At 45.7% G+C, this 20,542-nt stretch overlaps 1 protein-coding gene across 1 annotated transcript in view; it reads right to left on the bottom strand.

The window, feature by feature from the left end:
• Window positions 1–20,542, bottom strand: part of GDAP1L1 (ganglioside induced differentiation associated protein 1 like 1) — a 619,148-nt gene that overhangs the window by 256,063 nt on the left and 342,543 nt on the right. Inside the window, exon 4 of the mRNA XM_085619314.1 lies at window positions 1,999–2,172. Within this exon, the coding sequence (XP_085475440.1) occupies window positions 1,999–2,172 (174 nt within the window). The remainder of the gene's footprint in view (window positions 1–1,998; window positions 2,173–20,542) is intronic.

Here is a 20,542-nt window from a genome sequence, read left to right as displayed (position 1 = left end):
AAAAAACTGAATGCAGAAATCTTGAAATAGCCTGGTTAAAATTAACACATGAAACCATGTATAAACTTTGGTCCTCGAAACTCACAATCAGCCTAAGTAAATGAAGTTCAGTGTCATTCTTTTTGTTAACTGAACATTCTTATGGTTTCCTTAAACTTTTGTTTCCATTATTCCAATGTACACAAAGTCTTCCAAATAACATTCACTGACAAAGCCTATATGTCTGTCGGGCAAATCCGAACACAAGGCAGACTATTTGCGCCATGTCTCTGTCCAAACTGCCTCTTTTTGTGCCTCTCATGTCTGTGTCTTACTTTTTATTCCCAGCGCCTGCAGTGCTGCCTGCCACTTCATTACTTAGCAATAAAAAAACATCAGTACTGCTAGATTAAGATATAGAAAACTATGGGCTATCAACCAATTGACTAATAAAAAACACTCTTTCAAAGTAAACCTTTTCAAACACAAATATCTAGTGATAGAGTCATGTACAGAAAAATATTCTGTAGTATATTGAAGTAGCATTAGTGACCATGAGAATGTATGGTGATTACACCTTTTGAGGCACATGATCTAGTCTAAACTTGGCTGCAAACATATCAATTTTAGGGTGCAACTTTTGTTACTTTTTCAAATTTCACCCCCCCCCCCCTAATAAGTTGCTCGTCAGACACAACAAAAGGAAAGATTTTCTATAATGTGTATGAACTTGAAATTGTTCCTGGCAGAAATGTGATCGTCCCCATGCTTCTAATACTCTTGTACAAATTTCAGAAAATTACATAAGACTGTAATAGACAAACTGTCTCTTGCAAAGATAAAGCACCAGCCGCAGTCCATGCAGGTAACAGCGGTGAGGCAGTGGGACCGGGTAAGGGGAGATTTCGAAGGACGATGCCAAGGGAAAATCAATTTTGCACAGACCTCAGCTGTAAAGCACCTGGATATTAGAATACATTTTCAATAGTCCTTTAGTACAAAACTAACATGAGACCATAAATGACAAAGATAGAACTATATTGCACACTCGCTCATGGTGGTACAGTACTTCCATTGTGTATGTCTCACAGACATTCATAGCAAGACAGAATTGGAAAACTGAGTCAGAGAAAAAAAATGCCAGCACTGTTGTAACACAAAACTACTACAATCGTGCCAACTTTGGTGAGTGGTCAATGAAGTTCCTTGATCAGATACACTACAGGGAAAGCCTCAGGGGCCTTTCTGAAGGTTGTTGGATGAGGGGCATCCATCAAAAGGTTTTGCGTCCATCGTGTTAAAGTGCATTGATGTCAATGTCATGCTAAATATGGTGGCCTGGGCATTCATTTCTGTTTGACCAAAAGCTAAATAATCCTGGGCCCATAAAGACCTGCTGGGGCCTTTGTAATCCCACAGGAACAAACCATTGTGTGCATATATGCCCTATTCTCCACTGCATCTGTCTGTCAGTTTTATGGGGGACATGCAAAGCAGGCAAAGGACCTCCCATTTTCAGATCCCTCATTGAATCTTATCGTCCTTCCAGGTCACTTAGATCTAAAAACAAGCAGTTAGCAGCATCCCTATAATAAAGAAAGCCCGAAGCGGCGGTCGCCGCTTCACGTACAATGCTGCAAAACTGTGGAACAACTTACCTTTGTGGATTCGTTGTGAACCAAATTACCTTACTTTTCGCAAGCTTTTAAAGACCTTCCTATTTCCGTAAATCGTGTGCACTAGCGCTGGGATGCCTCCGGGTAGCCATGCGCTCTAGAAATGTATTTTCATTCATTCATGCTATTGACTCAATCTTATATACTCTCACCTTGATAGCTATCCATCACAAGCATATATTTTGATCATTTCCACGTAACATAAACTTTAAATGGCACAAAACATTAATTCCAAACTATTTTTCTACTTATACACTTCCTCTCAGATGCCTGTGATGAATCGTGCTCACTCCCTAGTCATGCCTACATCGTGAAACAAAGCTTGCTTGCACATCACACTTACGGCGGATCTCAGCAGTGGCGTACTTTGGAATCATAGAGTCTAAGGTGAGTTCCGGATGTAGAATGCAGCCATGAGTGTAAGCATCCATTGGGAGGGTGTCCAGCAACTCCCTGTACTGCAACACCCTGGGATGCATGATGCTTCCTTCTTCTGGTATCAACTGTGGAATTAGTTCTGAAAAGGAAAGAGACAGATTTTTTTTAAACTGGCTAAAATTTAAGTATGCTTGCCAACGAAAACAAATGTACCTCAATAAAGCATGTAATTGGAAGCAAATGTTCTAATAAACCTGCATTCACTCATTTATAGCTGAAATCAAAAAAGCCTAACTAGAAAAATCACTTGTTAATGCCTCACCTATTTCATATTATGATCGCTGTACAAGTTTCGCAATGGGTGCCATACTTACACAGCAAATTTGATCATATTTTTTTCATTTCACAGATTTAACTTGTCTTCTATCCATCAGTGTTTGTGATGTAGCGCTTAAAAGGTTGAAAATTGTAGGGGTGCGTTATATTCACTGCTAGTCGGCACCCGCATATAATCAAATGTGTACTCAGGTATTTTGTGTGCCATGTATTAAGAATTGTATAACCTATATCGATTTAAATAGAAGTGTTAGTAATGTACCATGATGCTGTGAATGTGTTTAGAGAAAATGCATAAGAGCTTGGTATATATAAACTCCAGGCGATGTTAAAATGTGTAGCCTAGAATACGTGCTTGTAGACTGTTTAGTTTAAACATACATGAAAAGAAAGACGTAAATGTCAATAGTGTGATTTAGACATGCTTGTGTAACCGAAGTAGTGGCCCGAATTCGCATATATCGTTGAGGCGAAAGGCCTGTTATTTTCTTATGTTAGCCGAGGGCAATAGGCCAAAAAGGATTTATTCCGGTAGAGGTTTTAGGCTGTAGTAAATTGCAAAGTTAAAAGATGTGAAGTATGTTTGCATTGCATGATCTCACCCCAGGTGCAAGGACAGTTGCTCGTTAGTAGAGAAGTTCTTTGTTCACGAATTGACTTATGTAGTTAAAGCCAGACATGGGAGTGCATTGGAATGTGCCAATCGTAACTCCTAGTGCGGACGGTGTCTGGGACTCAAGGCCAAGCTGATGGACGATGGAACTGGACAGCGCTTGATAGAAAATTACTGAAAGACGACCCGGCTGAAGAGGAGGCGCAGAAGGGCGTGTTCTGAGACTTGGGGTTCTGTATTAGGGAAAGCGCCCCGAGGGTGGAGGCAGAACAGAGCAGCCCAGAGCAGAGAAGAGTTAGGCGAAGAGCTAGAGGGGGCATTTATAGATCAAGCTCTCTAAGTGAAGACTTCTTAGGAAGTTTCACTCTGACATCTTTTTCTCGATTGAGGGTCTCAAGGGATTGCTAAGTAGGGATGTCATCTAGTACAGAGTAGTGACAGAGATGGTATGGTCCAGTGTCCCTAATATCGACATTGGCTTGGTAGTTTTCTACCTCATGCTTTTAGAAATTGTGCTTTTAGTTATTTTTAGTCGTATGCGGATTCTCCGTAGAGTAGCATTTGTGTTAGTGCCTATGTACTTGTTGTGCCTCGTATTGAGGAGTCTGTATCTTCAAATCTTTATGCTGATAATAAAAGCCAGAGAGCCAAGAGATTAAGTCTCGAGTCCTTGATTATGACAAATCGCGGACAGCATTTTCTGATAATTGTGTTTATTCCCTCCACGCTATTGGGCAAGTAAAAAGTTCCATCCGACCAGAGTGGGTTCTAGTAGATAATTGACGGATACTAAAATGGGCCTGAGCAGTTGGTAGCAGAGACGGATGGTTACTTCCGATAGCGAGGGACGATTAGATTAGATAAGGATAAGTGATCCTTGAGGCCCATAGACGATAAGTGATGGTGAATCATCAGATGGTGAGCGGGAGACGACGGCGGCAGATGAGCATCGACGGCGAGTAGCAGTGCGGCAGGAAGCAGCAGTTCCAGGAGTGAGTATGAACAAAATAAGATGTTGTAGATTGCGGTGTTGATTTGTTGTGTGATGTCTTGCGGAGTTGATGTGTATGTTGAGTGATTGTGAGATCAGGCTGTGAGCGCGCACAGCCCGGGAGTTATGGTGTAGAAGACACCTGAGATAGATTTTGTTGACCACCCAAAGGGGATCGTGAGGTACCATCGATCACCTGGACCGAGATAGGGGGAGCGAACGAGTGTGTGTATGGCAACTTAACGCTGGTCGTGGGTTGTTGTGTGTGGATCGGAGGGTTAGTAACCTATCAGTCTCGATCTGTCTGGCCGGACGGGGGCAGACGGGTGCCAATCGAGGTCGACAAGGTCGAGAGACTGTGGACGAACAGTCAGAGGCTGTGGACGGACAGCCAGAGAAGTAACTTAATCGGTTATTTCAGTGTATGAATGGGACGAGAGTAGGCGTGAAACGTGTCTGGAGAAGGGAACTGCTGCGAACGAAGGAAGGTGACGTCAGAGAGTGTCGCGCTGTGATAGGCTGGTTAGTGTGAGTCGCGCTGTTATTGGAGGATTTAAGAGCAAGAAGTAAACAGAGCGCGAGATCGAACTTGCTCGTCATGAAGTGTCTTAAGGTTTTACGAGAATTGTGTAGAGGCGACAAGCATGTGGTCACTCGGAAGGGAGAAGAAGCCCCTCCCGAGGATACCCCAACACACTAAATGGCAAAGAACGTGGGGTTACATACCATAGTTTGGATCGAGAATTGGCACAAGATTACACAAGGTGGAGGGGAACTAGCTTTCCCGAGGTATGGCTCATTTAGACTAGCGGTGCTGTACCAGCTGAAGTCGGTGATGGGGTCCTTAAGACCCTTGCCAAGACCAACACAGTTCGAAGCATTACATGCGTGGATTAGAGCAGCGCATGATAAGGAAAAGGGAAGGAGTCAGGAAAGGATGAGAAAATCGATCAGGGCATTTCAGGATGCCAAGTGGGATGCAGCGGAGAAAAGATGGAGAGTGCAGGCAATTGAGGAAGAGAAACTGTATCCCTTATTAATAGACTCGACGGGGATAAGGCATGTGAAGGCACAGGACGAAGAAAGTGACTCCGATGACGGAGTATTGGAAAGATTGTTGGAGGAGAGACCACCTCCTTACAATCCAGAAGAAGCAGACGACAGGTGGGGCGAGAGAGGGGAAACTAGAAGAGTAACAATTCAACCCGAGACTCGAGTGGAAGGGTTGGTTTCGTTTGGAACAGAGAGTCCACGGAGTCAGTCTGAGGCTAGTGGGAGGATTGAGAGAGAGATGAGGTTACCGGATGCATTGAGGGTACCGGTCACCATTGGACCGATTGTGTCGATTTATAGTCCGGAATCGGAGGAAAGGGAGAGGTCCGAACAGGTAGCAGAAAGAACGAGGAGGGAAAACGAGGAAAGTGGGTTGGAGGGGTCAATGGCCCGACCTCCAAGCCCTGTACAATGGAGTACACCATTGGTAGCGGTGTCAGATACATCTAGGGGCGAAGAGGAACAGAGACCGGTGAGGCAGAGAAATCTGATGGAGTCGAGATCAGATTTAAGGTCATGGGTACCATCAGAGAGGCATCAGAACCCGAATGTGGTCCAATCGGAGAGAGATCGGGCTAATTTTAGGAGTTATTCTGCTCCTATAGAAGCACCAGAAGAGAGGAGAGAGAAGGAACCGGAATGTGAATATGATGAGGGACGTGGAGCAAGTTGTCAGGTGTTGAAAGGAGCCTTGAGAGCAGGGATGATAGACATAGTAAGGGTCAAGGCAGAGGTAGATGAAATAATATATGGAAGTCTACCTCTTGAGAGAATAGTAACATACAACCCGGATGAGCTGTTTTTTGTAGCGAAAGATGTGACTCGTAAAGCACGAATTGCACATGAGAAATTAAGGGGATTGGCGAAAGAATATGATGTGGATTTATCCAAGACTAGGGCGTTGCAAGGAAGTCATAGGATGCATTATACCGAGCGGGAGTTGGAGGAGAAAAGGGTTGTTGGATTAAGGTCACATGCCAGAGAACTGATCCTAGCCATGCAGCTATGGCTGATGCTTGATAAATGGGAGGAGAGATGGTCTAAGAAAAAGACCTCTAAGGGAGCGGAAGGAGGAACTCCGGGTACAGGGTTGCTACTGGCAAAGACTTTCCCTTTGAGGGAAGTGGCGAATGGAGGATATGTGCATGTACCATGGAGCAGGGGTGATTTGGCATCATTTATGAATGATTTTCCCAGGCTCAGGGAGAAGCCTGCAGAATGGTACAAGCAAGTTGAGCGTTTTGTTAAGATTTCGAAGGTATTATGGATCGATCTGAATACTTTATTCGATATTGTGGTTCCGGGAGATCTGTGGAACGCATGTAAGGTTGCCGTTGATTGGCCGGACTATGAGCCTGATAGGAACATGATTACAAATGGTCCGTCGCCCACGGTGATGAGGCTGTATGATAAAGTAATTACCTGGTTGAAATCGAAGGTTTCACCCCAAGACATTGATTGGGTGAAAATAGACAGGACAGTGCAAGAACCAAAGGAGACAGCACATGAGTTTTATGAGAGACTCTTAAAGGCTTTTAAGCAGTACAGTGGCTTAGACAAGTTAGAGACGAAGGATATGGGACAGTTTGTTTCTAAGTTTGTGTTGGGTTTGAAGCCCGAGGTTAGTCTCATGATACAGCAGCATTTGATCTGTTGGCACAATAAGCCCGTGGATGAAATCTTGCGGTACGGCAGAGATTGAGTCGAAGCACAAGAAGATGAAAGATAATTTGTTGCTTATACAGATGCAAGCTGCTCAGGGACCGCCGAGTGGGGGTCCAGTGGTAAGGAGACAGGGAAATTATCAGGTAGGAAATCAGAACGTGCAGGATCAGGGAAGGCCAAGGCCCATAGACCCTAGGACAGGCATGGATGTAGCGATACTGAAAAAGACGACTGCTTGTCACCAGTGTCACCAGGTGGGACACTGGAGGCGCGAGTGTCCCCTGAACTCCTGGAACCAGCAACAGATGGAGGGAGGAATAGCTCAGGTCCCTGGGGCAGAATAGGTACAGACGGTGACTACACCGAGAATGATGCAAGGGGGGACCGACATCTCGCAAGTGCAGGTTCCCCAGCCACCCAGGATACAGAACATACAGCAGGGGGCTCGAACTTATTTGCAGATGCCCATGTTTGAAATAAGTGAGGAAAAGGATACAGATTTGCTGGCCCGGTTGAGTTTAAGCCAAGATGATGATTGCATACTTAGGGCCATCTTAGAGGTGGATCAGAGAGGACCCTTTGTGGAAGCAGAGCTTGACGGACACCCTACTACCTTTTTGGTCGATACGGGGGCTACTAGGTAGACTATAAGATCAGCAGTAGTTCCGGGTGTAGCCCTTTCCGGGGAAAGTATACAGGTTGTTGGAGTGGCGAATAAGAGGCTAGTTAGCCCTTTGACAGAACCGATTCCAGTCAGGATAGGAAACTTTAGGGATCGACACCAGTTCGTGGTGTGCGATTCTAGTCCTGTTTGTTTATTGGGGAGAGACTTATTGTGTAAGCTCAATTGCACAATCTACTGTACCCCGAAAGGAGTAGAGGTACAGACAAGGGATGATGATGCGACCTTTAAGGTTGCAAATCAGCGGGTGTGTGTGGAAATGTACCCAGCTTTGACGGTGGGGGAGCTTCCACTCGATTTGAGGGACTCAGTGTCAATCGACGTGTGGGACCTAAGTGGAGAGGAGATTGGCTTAGTCAGGGGAGTGGAACCAGTGAAGATACAGGTCAAGCCAAACGCGGAATTCCCGAGAACCCCTCAGTATAATTTATCCCCCGAAACGATTGCAGGGATTAAACCTGTGATCGAGTCCATGATTAAGCAGGGAATACTGGTGGAACTCATGGGTAGTCCATGCAACTCGCCCATTATGGGACTGCAGAAACCAAGTGGGAAGTTTAGGATAGTGCAAGATTTGCGAAAAATAAACGATATAGTTGTTCCATGTTGTCCAGTGGTACCGAATACATCTGTGATACTGTTTCAGATCCCATGTGAAGCTGAATGGTTCACAGTGATTGACTTGTGTCAAGCATTTTTTTCGATTCCCCTACACGAAGAGAGCAGATTTCTTTTTGCATTTAGACTAGAGAACCTTGTATTAACGTGGTGTCGTATCCCATAGGGGTATACAGAGAGCCCATCGATTTTTAATCAACTTTTGAAGAAAAACCTTGAAAGTCTCGTGTTGCCACGAAACTCTGTTTTAGTGCAATACATTGATGATCTGCTTGTTGCGTCAGAAACAGAAGACGCTTGCAGAACGGATACGATTGCGTTGTTGAATTTCTTGGGAGAAAATGGTCACAAGGTGTCCCCAAATAAGCTGCAATACTGTTTACCTGAGGAAGAGTATTTGGGGCACAGAATTGAGAAGGGTAAAAGAAAGGTGTCTCCAGACCGCATTGATGCGATTCTGAGAATGCCAGTTCCCTCGACGCAGAGGGAAGTTAGAATGTTTTGGGAATGGTGGGTTATTGCCGTCAGTGGATCCCAAACTTTTCCTTTGAAGCGAAGCCTTTACAACGGCTGACGCGAAAGGACGTAAATGATCCGGTACCATGGGACGACGACTGTTTGAAATCATTTCTGAGGCTGAGAGAAGCCTTATGTAGCGCTCCTGCGTTGGGAATGCCGGATTACAACAAGGCATTTGCATTATTCTGCTGCGAAAGAGAAGGTTGCGCGTTAGCAGTGTTAACCCAGAATCATGGAGGTGTCCGTAGACCAGTTGCCTATTTCTCAGCTACCTTAGATCCGGTAGCTTCTGCGTTGCCCGGATGTCTCAGATCCGTTTCGGCAACAGGTGTCAGCATCGAGAGATGTGAGAGCATTGTGATGGGTCATCCTCTTACTGTACATGTGCCACATTCTGTTGAACTGTTGATGACTAGGACTAAAACACAGCACCTCACGAATAATAGGCTGACTCGTTATGAGCAAGTTATCCTTGCAGCCGATAATGTGATATTGAAGAGGTGTGCTGTTTTAAATCCTGCTACATTGTTACCTGTCCCAAATGTAGATGATGATGGAGATTGTGAGGACCAGGATTGTCTCGATGTGACTGAACTATGCACCAAACCGAGACCTGACATTGTCGATGAACCGCTCCCAGTTTCAGATGAGATCTTCTTTGTGGACGGTGCATGTTTAAGAGACAGTGTCGGTCGATTGAGAGCAGCGTTTGCTGTATGCACCATCGCGGGGGTGGTTGAGGCCGCTTGTTTAGAAGGAGTACACTCCGCGCAGGTGGCTGAGCTTATTGCTTTGACTCGTGCCTGTGTGGCAGCTGATAAGATCCGTGTAACGATTTACACGGACAGCCAATATGGGTTTGGTGTGGTTCATGACTTCCGACAACTATGGTCCCAGAGAGGGTTTATGACGTCTTCAGGTTCACCCATTAGAAATGGTGACTGTGTGCGAAAATTGCTTGAAGCATTGCAATGTCCTGATGAAATTGCTGTTGTTAAATGTGCTGCACACACGAAGGGAAATGATTTTGTTTCATTGGGTAACAATTATGTCGACGAAGTAGCCCGGTTTTGTGCAGAGCAGGGATGTAATTACACGGAGAATCACATTGAGGAAACTGAGGAGAAAACGGTGTACGACCAGATGTTAGCCATGGCAGACTCATGGGAGGAACTGAAGCAGCTTCAGGAAGGGGTTTCGGATCAGGAGCGAGACAGTTGGATACGAACTGGATGTGAGAAAGGAGATGTGGATATATGGGTTTCGAATCATGGACGAGCGGTGTTGCCGGAATGTTTATTGAATCCCATGGCGAGGTTGATACATGGTGCTGTACATCTTGGTAGAGACGCAATGATGAGAGTGTTTCGTCAGACTTGGTACAACCCGAAGTTTCGGGCAGTGGCCGAAACCGTGTGCCAGAGGTGTGTCACTTGTCAACAGATTAATGTAGGAAAGAGGACATCTGTGACGTTGAGTCACATAGGGAGGTCAGGTGGACCTTTCAATAGGATGCAGCTGGATTTCGTGGAAATGCCGAAGTGTAATGGGTTGAGGTACATATTAGTGATAGTATGTGTCTTTTCCAGGTGGGTGGAGGCATACCCTACACGCAGATGTGACACACTCACGGTAGCAAAACTATTATTGGGAGAACTCATTCCGAGGTACGGTTTCCCGACCTCTTTTGAATCAGATAGAGGAACTCATTTCCACAGTGAGGTCATGAAGTTGCTTTGTGCCGCCCTAAGTATAGATCAGAGGTTACATTGTAGCTATAGACCAGAAGCTTCAGGGATAGTGGAGCAGGTGAATTGAACTCTGAAGGCTCGGATGGCGAAAGTGTGTTCGTCAACGTCCCTGAAATGGCCTGACGCATTACCTTTGGTCCTCATGAGCCTCCGAAGTGTGCCTGATAGAAGGACTGGATTGTCACCCCATGAAATCCTCATGGGGAGAGCGATGCGGTTGCCTGCAATACCTGCCACTGCTCTAATAAATATCACTGATGATATGATCCTGGACTATTGTAAAGGCCTTGCTGACGTGGTCCGTTCTGTGTCTCAGCAGGTGCAGACAGCAACGGTTCCAGCTGCGAGTGACCTGTGCCACGACTTATGCCCAGGAGATTGGGTCCTAGTCTGCAAGCACGTGAGGAAGAGTTGCCTGGATGCTAGGTGGCGAGGCCCGTTTCAAGTGATTCTCATCACGAACACAGCAGTCAAGTGTGGAGGTTTACCGAACTGGGTGCATGCTTCCCATACCCGCAGAGTTCCAGCACCCTTAGAAGATACAGCCCCTCTCGAGAACGAAAACCCAGTTAAGCCGATAGAGCCACCTGAGAGGGCCAGTCAAGCTGTAAGGGTTGCTGAAGCAGCTGATGGTGCACTGAATCAAGCTGAAGAAGAACGAGAGAGAAGCACTGACCCAGATACAGGGGAAGGAATAAGAGGTGCAGTGGGCAGTACAGGATCAAGTTCTGCCGAGGAAGAGGAGGCCAGTGCACAGGGTATCGAAGGGAAGACCGGAGGCGCCACTGAAGCAGAAAGGGTTTGGCCCGCAAAACAGAAACGGGTAAACCTCAGATTGGCGCCGAGCACAGATCTTGCACCAGTTTCGGAGGAGCCAGAAGCAGAATCGAGTGACGAGGAGCATCCTCAAGGTACTTTGAGAAGGTCAAAGAGAACTAGAGTGCCAAGTCGGAAGTACGCTTCACCAGAGTGGGCATATCCTGTGACTGATGCCAGGCTTACCGAGCACGGGAAGATTGAGGTCAATGACATTGGTCAGCAGTGCTCCGTTTCCGAGAGTAGAAGTGTTGCTGAGAATTCCGGGATTGGAGATCGATGGAATCCTGACCATCAACATCCCGAATCCACCATTTCTAAGCCTCATTCGTGGTATGATCTTGGACACTTTGGATTTCCCGACGTTCACAGTTGTGCCAGCTCCACAAGAACTGACCATTCTTAAGCTTGAAATATTGCAGGGGGTCCTGGAACTGTTGGGACCAGCAGTTATTTTGGACTGATTCAAGAGTGTTTTAAAGCAGGGAAGAAGATAACCTAGATCCGAGTGGAAGAAGAATAAAATTAGGGATTTTCCGTTGTAGAATGAAGAAAAGTTAGGGAGGTTCTGCTAAAGTTCGCAAAAGAGAGATTAATGAGAAAGAGACTTACCATTCCAGAGACTGTATTGAACATTGAGTATATTCCGAAGATGGCAGATCCTGCAAACACAAATCGTAGGGCTAGATTGATAATAGGCACATTGGTAGGAGTTGTGATAGCCACTATATTTGCAGTAGTGATAAGTTCATACATGGTGGCTCACAGGCAGGAGGGGGAGGTTCAGGGAGCACCTACACCTATTACCCCAGGACAGAGAGGTGTCAGTATCAGAGATCAGAGAACTTCAAAGTTAAGGGAGGATCGTAGACTCCATATGGATTTATCGAAGGGTGATTTTAAACTCAATGCTTATGCGAAGTTGTTGTACGAGTATGTTGATGCGATGGATGTGAAGGATTGTTATGTGTGTATGCAGTTGCCTGCTTCAGTAGATGAAGGTATCAAGTATCATCATCTCCCATTGACATATGGGATTTCTTGTAGTTTATTGCTTAGTTTATTTTACGACAGGAGGCAGTTCGAGTATTTCTTTTCAAATTTTGATACGGTACTTCCTGAAGTTCCAGCAATCAAGCACTTGAATAAGTACGATTATTATAAGAAAGAGGACAGACTCCTGAAGTATTTTAGACCTACTGTGAAGTTGGATACTGCGCATGCTCACAGGCATAACCTGACATGTGCATTGCCCGAGACAGAAAAGAAATTCATTGATCAGGTAGAGGACAGATTTAGAAAGTTGACCCAGACACGAGACACCGGAGATAGTCCAGTAGATTGGACAGAGGAGGAGAAATCTCACAAGTCCAAGGGAAGCTATGGTCCAATAGCATTAGATGAAGTGCAGAAAGGGAATTTGTGTATTGGACGTCCTCAATCAGCTACGGAGAAGGTTGCAGTAGGACATAGCCCTTGCTCTCAGACCTTCACTATGGAGGCTTCTGTTAAGGACTTTATGCAAGGTCCAGTAGAAGTGATTCCGACAGTGTATTATGTATGTGGGAAGAATTGCCTGCAAATTGGTATGGCATATGTTATTTGGCCATCATATTCCCGAAGATTTATCACACAGAGGACTTGGAGTTGTTAGAGACGAGACAACATTCTAGGACACGTAGGACTGTAAAGGCAGGTGCAGTGATTGGTGATTTATATGGAGCAATGATACCTAGTATGGGTGTGGTGTTGGATGACGTGAAGATCAGAAGGTTGGCGACTGTAGTTGATGAGCTGTCTATGAATACGGCGAGGTCCTTGTTGTTGGTGACGGGAGAGATGTTGTCGATACGGAATATGGTTATGCAGAATCGCCTTGAATTAGACGTGTTATTAGCTAAGGAGGGTGGGGTCTGTAAATTATTGAAGGTTCAAGAATGCTGCACATATATTCCAGACAATACGAAGGAGTTGGGGAAGTACATAGACAACATCACAACTATTCACAGGGAAATTATGGATTTGACGGAGGAGAATGTGTGGGAAAAGATTGGACAAGGATTTGGAAGAGTGGGAACATGGTTTGCGAATTTGGGAAGAGGATTTCTTGGATCAGTGTTGAAGCCAATTATCATTGCTGTAGTTTGTGTGATTTGTTTGTGGGGATGCGTGAAAGCGTGGAAGTGGTATCAAGGAGGCAAAGTTGAAAGAGCTCTTAGAGCAAATGAGAAAAGGATGGCGAAATTTCAGGATCAGCAATATGAGAGTCTTAAGAGAATGGAGGGAGTTCGACATGGCAGAGTCATGACCAGTACGGTTTAAATCAGTTCTAAAGAAGGGAGATTGTAATGGTGTGATGACAGATGTCATCAAAGGGGGGAACTGATGTAGCGCTTAAAAGGTTGAAAATTGTAGGGGTGCGTTATATTCACTGCTAGTCGGCACCCGCATATAATCAAATGTGTACTCAGGTATTTTGTGTGCAATGTATTAAGAATTGTGTAACCTATATCGATTTAAATAGAAGTGTTAATAATGTACCATGATGATGTGAATGTGTTTAGAGAAAATGCATAAGAGCTTGGTATATATAAACTCCAGGCGATGTTAAAATGTGTAGCCTAGAATACGTGCTTGTAGACTGTTTAGTTTAAACATACATGAAAAGAAAGACGTAAATGTCAATAGTGTGATTTAGACATGCTTGTGTAACCGAAGTAGTGGCCCGAATTCGCATATATCGTTGAGGCGAAAGGCCTGTTATTTTCTTATGTTAGCCGAGGGCAATAGACCAAAAAGGATTTATTCCGGTAGAGGTTTTAGGCTGTAGTAAATTGCAAAGTTAAAAGATGTGAAGTATGTCTGCATTGCATGATCTCACCCCAGGTGCAAGGACAGTTGCTCGTTAGTAGAGAAGTTCTTTGTTCATGAATTGACTTATGTAGTTAAAGCCAGACATGGGAGTGCATTGGAATGTGCCAATCGTAACTCCTAGTGCGGACGGTGTCTGGGACTCAAGGCCAAGCTGATGGACGATGGAACTGGACAGCGCTCGATGGAAAATTACTGAAAGACGACCCGGCTGAAGAGGAGGCGCAGAAGGGCGTGTTCTGAGACTTGGGGTTCTGTATTAGGGAAGGCGCCCCGAGGGTGGAGGCAGAACAGAGCAGCCCAGAGCAGAGAAGAGTTAGGCGAAGAGCTAGAGGGGGAATTTATAGATCAAGCTCTCTAAGTGAAGACTTCTTAGGAAGTTTCACTCTGACACCTTTTTCTCGATTGAGGGTCTCAAGGGATTGCTAAGTAGGGATGTCATCTAGTACAGAGTAGGGACAGAGATGGTATGGTCCAGTGTCCCTAATATCGACATTGGCTTGGTAGTTTTCTACCTCATGCTTTTAGAAATTGTGCTTTTAGTTATTTTCAGTCGTATGCGGATTCTCCGTAGAGTAGCATTTTTGTTAGTGCCTATGTACTTGTTGTGCCTCGTATTGAGGAGTCTGTATCTTCAAATCTTTATGCTGATAATAAAAGCCAGAGAGCCAAGAGATTAAGTCTCGAGTCCTTGATTATGACAAATCGCGGACAGCATTTTCTGATAATTGTGTTTATTCCCTCCACGCTATTGGGCAAGTAAAAAGTTCCATCCGACCAGAGTGGGTTCTAGTAGATAATTGACGGATACTAAAATGGGCCTGAGCATCTGCATCTTAAGAGAAGTTTCACTGCTGGGCAGCTGATGTAAGAGGCTCTTGGTTGGACGTGAACGTGTGCATAAGTGTGGGAACTTGTGTGCTGGCTGAGCCAGTGAGACTACCATCTAACTCAGACCGGTATCCGCACACAGGTACCCTCTTGCAGAGGGGACTGCTCATTAATCGGTGCTGACCTGTACATGCATTACACTATGAGTGGCATCCATAGTGAATGTAAAAATCTTGAGTGGTTTACCGAAAAGTGTGTGTGCCTCACTGTATTGTACACTATGGGTGAAAAACTACAGTTTTGCTATAGTTAGGCCTAGAGACTAGTTTGATGCACCAATCATATGGTAAATCAGGTTCCCAAATGCAGACTTGACAATAATTTCCATGTATCTGACCCATTCTGGCCATTCAGGATTGATAATTTGTATCTGATTCAGCTTTTAGTTAAATTCTTGCCTTTAAATTACCATGCTCAACCAAGGTAATTACTCTGCTGAGGGTAGCTAGTCCTCTGAAGCCAGTCACAGAAAGCGGTCTCCTTCAATGTTTTGAAGGTAAGTGACAAGACATATATGACGGTTAGGGGTCAATCAATCAATCAGGAGTTTGTATAGGGTGGCTACCCACCTGTGAGGGTCTCAAGGTGGTGAAGGTGAAGTTTACGCAGTGGTGGTCGGTCCAGAGGAGTTTGGTGTTGTGGCTGTAGGTGAATAAATGAACATCTGATAAAGCGCACAAGGCGTCTTGGCGCTGAATGAATCAGAAGAGAGCATAGGAGGGCCAAGCTGAGGGATCATTGGTTAAGCAACCAAGTTTAAAGATTCCTTCTGAATGCTAAAAGTGTAGGTGCAGTTTTAAGTTCTGGAGGCAGACAATTCCACAATAAGGTTGTGGTTCTGAAGAAACTTCGGCCTCCCCAGGTGACCCGTCTGAAGGGAGCAACCATCAGCAGGTTCTCTGTACTTGACCGAAGAGTTCTGCTGGGAGTATACCATATCAGATTTGCCCTCAAATAAGCAGGTGCATTTCCCTTGATTGATTTGAATGCTAGGCAAAGAGGCTTATAGGAAAAGCGGTGGTGGACCGGAAGCCAGTGCAGTTGACTGATAGCGGCCTTTTCCAATTGAAATTTGGGAATTTTGAGTAGAAACCGAGCAGCAGCATTTTGGATGGTCTGAATTTTTCTAAGTAAGTCTTTAGAGAGGCTGGTGTAGAGACTATTGCAATAATCCAATTGAGAGAGTTCTAAGGCCATACCTACTGTTTTCAAATGGTCAGCTGGCAGGAATTTCTCCATTTTTTTTAATGATACGATCCAGTGGAAAGAGGAAGAGGTAGTTAGATTAATTTGATTTTTAAAATTCAAATTGTTATCCAGCAAAAAAAACTGGTTTTTTACTTTGGAGGTAGGCGTGGGTGCCTGACCTAAATCTGATGGCCACATATAGGGATTGTTACCGAATTGGATAACCTCAGTTTTTGTGGAATTCAACTTTAAATAATTGCTGGCCCTCCAGCTATTCACTGAACTCATACATTCATTAAATGTATCACCAGCCCCACTCTCGCCGTTTGCCATTGATACAATAATTTGAGTATCATCTGCATATGATGCCAGGGACAGCCCGAAATATCTAATCAGGGTGGCCAGTGGGGTAACATAGAGATTAATTAAGGTTGGAGAAAGGGAAGATCCCTGAGGTACCCCACACGGCAGACAGCAGGTTTCTGAATTGAAAATCCCATTTGACACCACTTGATTGTGTCCTGACAGATAAGATTTGATCAATGCTGAATCGTGAAAGCCCAAATTCTGCAGACGGTCAATAAGTACCTTGTGGTTGACCGTATCGAAGGCCGCAGATAGATCAAGCAGAATCAGTACTGCGTTGCCTCCCTTATCCAGGGATGATCTAATTTCCTCCGTAGCTGAAAGCAGCGCATATTCGGAGCTGTGATTTTCTCTGAAGCCGAACTGCATGTCTAATAGAAGATGGATAAACTCCAGATGGGAGGAAAGTTGGGTGCTCATAATTTTTCTGCTAACTTAGCCAAAAAGGGAAGCCGAGCAATTGGGCGATAGCTAGTAGGTTCAAGGGGATTGGAAGTGGGGGTTTTCAAGGGGAAGTACAGATTGGGCTGTCCAAACAGTCAGAAAAACACCTGTTTTAAACATACTGGAAAAGATGGCTGAAAGATGACGAGATATAACTTCAGGAATCAGGTGGATCACCCTGGGAGGACATGGACTTTTAGGGGATCCCGACTCAATCGAAGGTATGAGTGCAGCAACCTGCGCTGGAGAGGGCACAGCAAATTGTCCAAAGCTCATGGACTTAGCGCTAGAATGAGTGAAAAACAGGGAAGTGCCATTATTGTTAAAATTATTAAAAATCTCAAGGACTTTCACCTGAAACGTCCTAAATAAAGATTACAAAACGCCTCATTGGTGGTAGCTGTCTCGGCTCCTTTCAAGACAGTCAGGTTTTTTATTACTTGAAAAAGGGATTTAAATGTATTAGTAGCTGACTTTATATGTGCTGTGTAGTAACCAGTTCTAGCTTTTAGGATAGATTTATCCACTAAGACAGGTTTTTATGTTTCGCTCTCCCCTCACTGCAGTAATAAGCTCGCTATTTGCGTTCCTGTCTCCGGCATTCTTGCTTAAACGCTTTAAGTGAGTCGGTGAACCAACGCTAAGAAGGCTTTCTGTAATTAGTCTTTGAACATCTGGCCGGAGCAACCTCGTTTAAGGCTGAGAGAAGCCAATTGTGATAGCCCTCTGCCATCCGATCCACACTAGTTTCCTGAATGTCAAGAAAATGAGTCAGTAGGGGGTCAAGATTGGAGGCTTGGATTTTGTTCCAGGCCCGAGATTTAAGGTAGGGTTTCAGTGTCCTGGGGGGGAGTTAACAGAGCATCTGAGATCCCATACTACAGCAAGGTGATCTGTCCAGGTAAGTGGTAGGGTACATGAAAAAGTTATGTTGGGATTATTAGTGAATATTCTGTCCAACAAGTGCCAGCATATGCGTCGGTCTTTCAACTATTTTGACCAGGCCTAGTCCTGACATTGTGTCTGTCAGAAGTTCTGTATCAGCGTCAAATTGGTTTTCCAGATGGTAGTTAAAATCTCAGAGAACAGTGAAATCCTTCTTTAGTAAGTAGGATTCCAGAACTAAGCTGATAGCGCCCTCAAATTGCGCTTTCATCCCTGGTGGCCAATAGACAAGCAGGCCACTAAAAGTCTGAGTAGTAGATACTTTGATGTTGAACATGATCGCTTCTGTGCCTTCAAAACTAACTGATGTGAAAGCAGTTTGCAGCTGTTCCCAGTGAAAAATGGCAAGCCCTTCTCCCCTCCTGACAGGTCTGTCGAGGTGAAACACCCTATATCCTGATAGAGTAGCCGCGATAAATTCAGGGCCCGAACACTCGTCTGCCCAAGTTTCTGTTACAAAGAGCAGGTCAAGGCACTGATTAATAATCTGTTCTGCGACCTCAAAATGATGCTTAACTAGTGATCTCGAATTGATGAGGGCACAGCGCAAAGTAAGCCCTCAGTGCGTGAAGTAGTATTAATGGCAGAGGCCTTGCCGGATGATGCCCTTCCCCGATAATCCCCCCCACGAAAATGTTTGTTACAGACGGGACATACCCTCACTGCTGACTGTAGCAGGTCCATGGGACTGATCAGGTGACAGGCGATGGTATCGTTAATCGACTTAAGGTTTAGCAAGGCTTCACTAGAATACTGTATCTGCTGTAGACATCCTGATCCACCCGGACCAAGGGGATGGGCCCTGGGCTCGGTCCAGGCGTGGACAGGCGGAGACCGGTTTGCATTTGGTGCACCAGTGGCGCACCCGCTGCGCGCATCTGCTTTGCGTCAGTGCCATATTGAGTTTAAATCCCCAGCGGAGGCGGTGTCGAGGAACAATGTAACTGTAACTGTGAGGCCTGAAGGAATCGGCTGTCAGCCCTCCATCCACTCAAATGGCACGACTAGCGCTGCGGTGGACCAGGGAGGTAACGGACCATCAATATTACACCCGTACTGCAGCAGCGGTAAGCGCGAGCTCAATTAAGTGTGCAAACAAGTCACCGAATTGACATCAGTGTGAGAAAGTAAATATGACAATTAATAAGTTAAATAGCAGCTAGCATTAGAATACACAACTATTTAGAAGTTTAAAAGAGCGCTGGCAGAGAGGGAAAGGGCACCTCATAAACAGCTTGACTCAACTGCGCGTCGGTGCCATCGTGCATTTAGATCCCCAGCGGAGGCGGTTCCAAGCAACAACTGCACTGTTAACCTCCCAAAATGGTGACTGTAACTGTGAGGCCTGAAGGAATCATCCGTCAGCCCTCCCTCCACTCAAACGGCGTGACTAGCGCTGTGGTGGGCTGTGGTGAACCAGGGAGGTAACGGACCGGTCGATATTACACCGCACCGCAGCAGCGGTAAGTACGAGCAACGATTAAGTGTGCAAACAACTCAAGTCACTGAATTGACACCACTGTCACTGTGAGAAAGTAAATATAACAATTAATAAGTTTAAAAGCAGCCAGCATTAGAATACACAACAATTTAAAAGTGCTGGCAGAAGAGTGAAAGGACTCCTCGTAAGCAGCTTGATGTTTCAGAAGGTGATGTTTCCACTGGTGGAGAAGATGGGGTCGAGCGTGGGTCCGGCTCTATGGGTCAGAGCTGTAACTAGCTACTTGAGTCCGATGTTGGCGAGGTTCTCCAGAAGGGGTACGGTTTTCTAATCACTGGGGTTATTCAGGTGGAGGTTGAGGTCGCCTAGTAGGATGTAATCGGTGGATGCGAGAGACTGGTGTACGATGAGGTCTATGATAGTGTCGGTGAAGGGAGGCTAGTGGCTGGGAGGCCTGTAGACTAGGGTGCCACGGAGGGTGGTGTTGGGGTTGTCTGTATCTGGAAGTGAACATGTTCCATGGTTCTCGTTGGGTCGTTCGAGTGAGTGGTCAGGCGGAGGGTGTTCCTATGGATAATGGAGATGACTTCTCCTGGCTGGTCGATGCGGTCCTTGTGGGTGACTTTGTAACCATAGGGGATGTCAGTGGCGATGTCCAGAGCAGAGGTTGGTCAATGTTTCTTGTGAGGAAGGCAATGTCGGGAGAGGTGGCATTGAGGGGGTCCCAGAATTTGGTGGCATGTTGGTGGACGGAGCGCGTGTTGAGGAGGATGCAGCTGAGCCACTCAGGTTTGCTGTTGGTTGTCTGAGCAGCGAGAGGAGCTGGTGTGTTGAGGTGGATGAGGGTGGAGCTGCAATTCCGGAAGGAGAAGGGTACTTGGGTGTCCTTCAGCCATGCAAGGTGTCAGGCAGCGTGGCGTCCTGTGTTGAGGGTGAGGTGGGTGCTGGCTTCGTTTTGATGAGGGGTCCGAGAACCAGGGTCTGTGGCGCTGGACATGGTCCAGGCGCGGACGAGTGCAGACGGGCTTGCTTTTGGTGCACCTTTGGCATACCAGCAGAGCGGCTCCTGTGCACGCCTGGAGTGTGGCTGCCATTAAGTAGTGTGCGGGGGGCTGGACACCTAGGAGGCAGGGAAGGTGGGTAAGGGTCACTGGAGGTGGGCAGGTCCACGGGAGATCGCAGCAGCAAGGGCGGTCAAGCAAAAGAGCGAAGAAAAATAAAAAGGGACCGAAAAAAGGCAAAAGGAAAAAAGGAAATAGCAGAAAAATGCAAGAAGAAGCTGAAAAAGCTGAAAAAAGAGAGACGCAAGGGCAGCCCAA

This window comes from Triturus cristatus, chromosome 7 (assembly GCF_964204655.1).
Source record: "Triturus cristatus chromosome 7, aTriCri1.1, whole genome shotgun sequence".
Taxonomy (NCBI): domain Eukaryota; kingdom Metazoa; phylum Chordata; class Amphibia; order Caudata; family Salamandridae; genus Triturus; species Triturus cristatus.
Note: the sequence above shows the minus strand (reverse complement) of the source record. Positions and strands in the feature narration are given on the sequence as shown.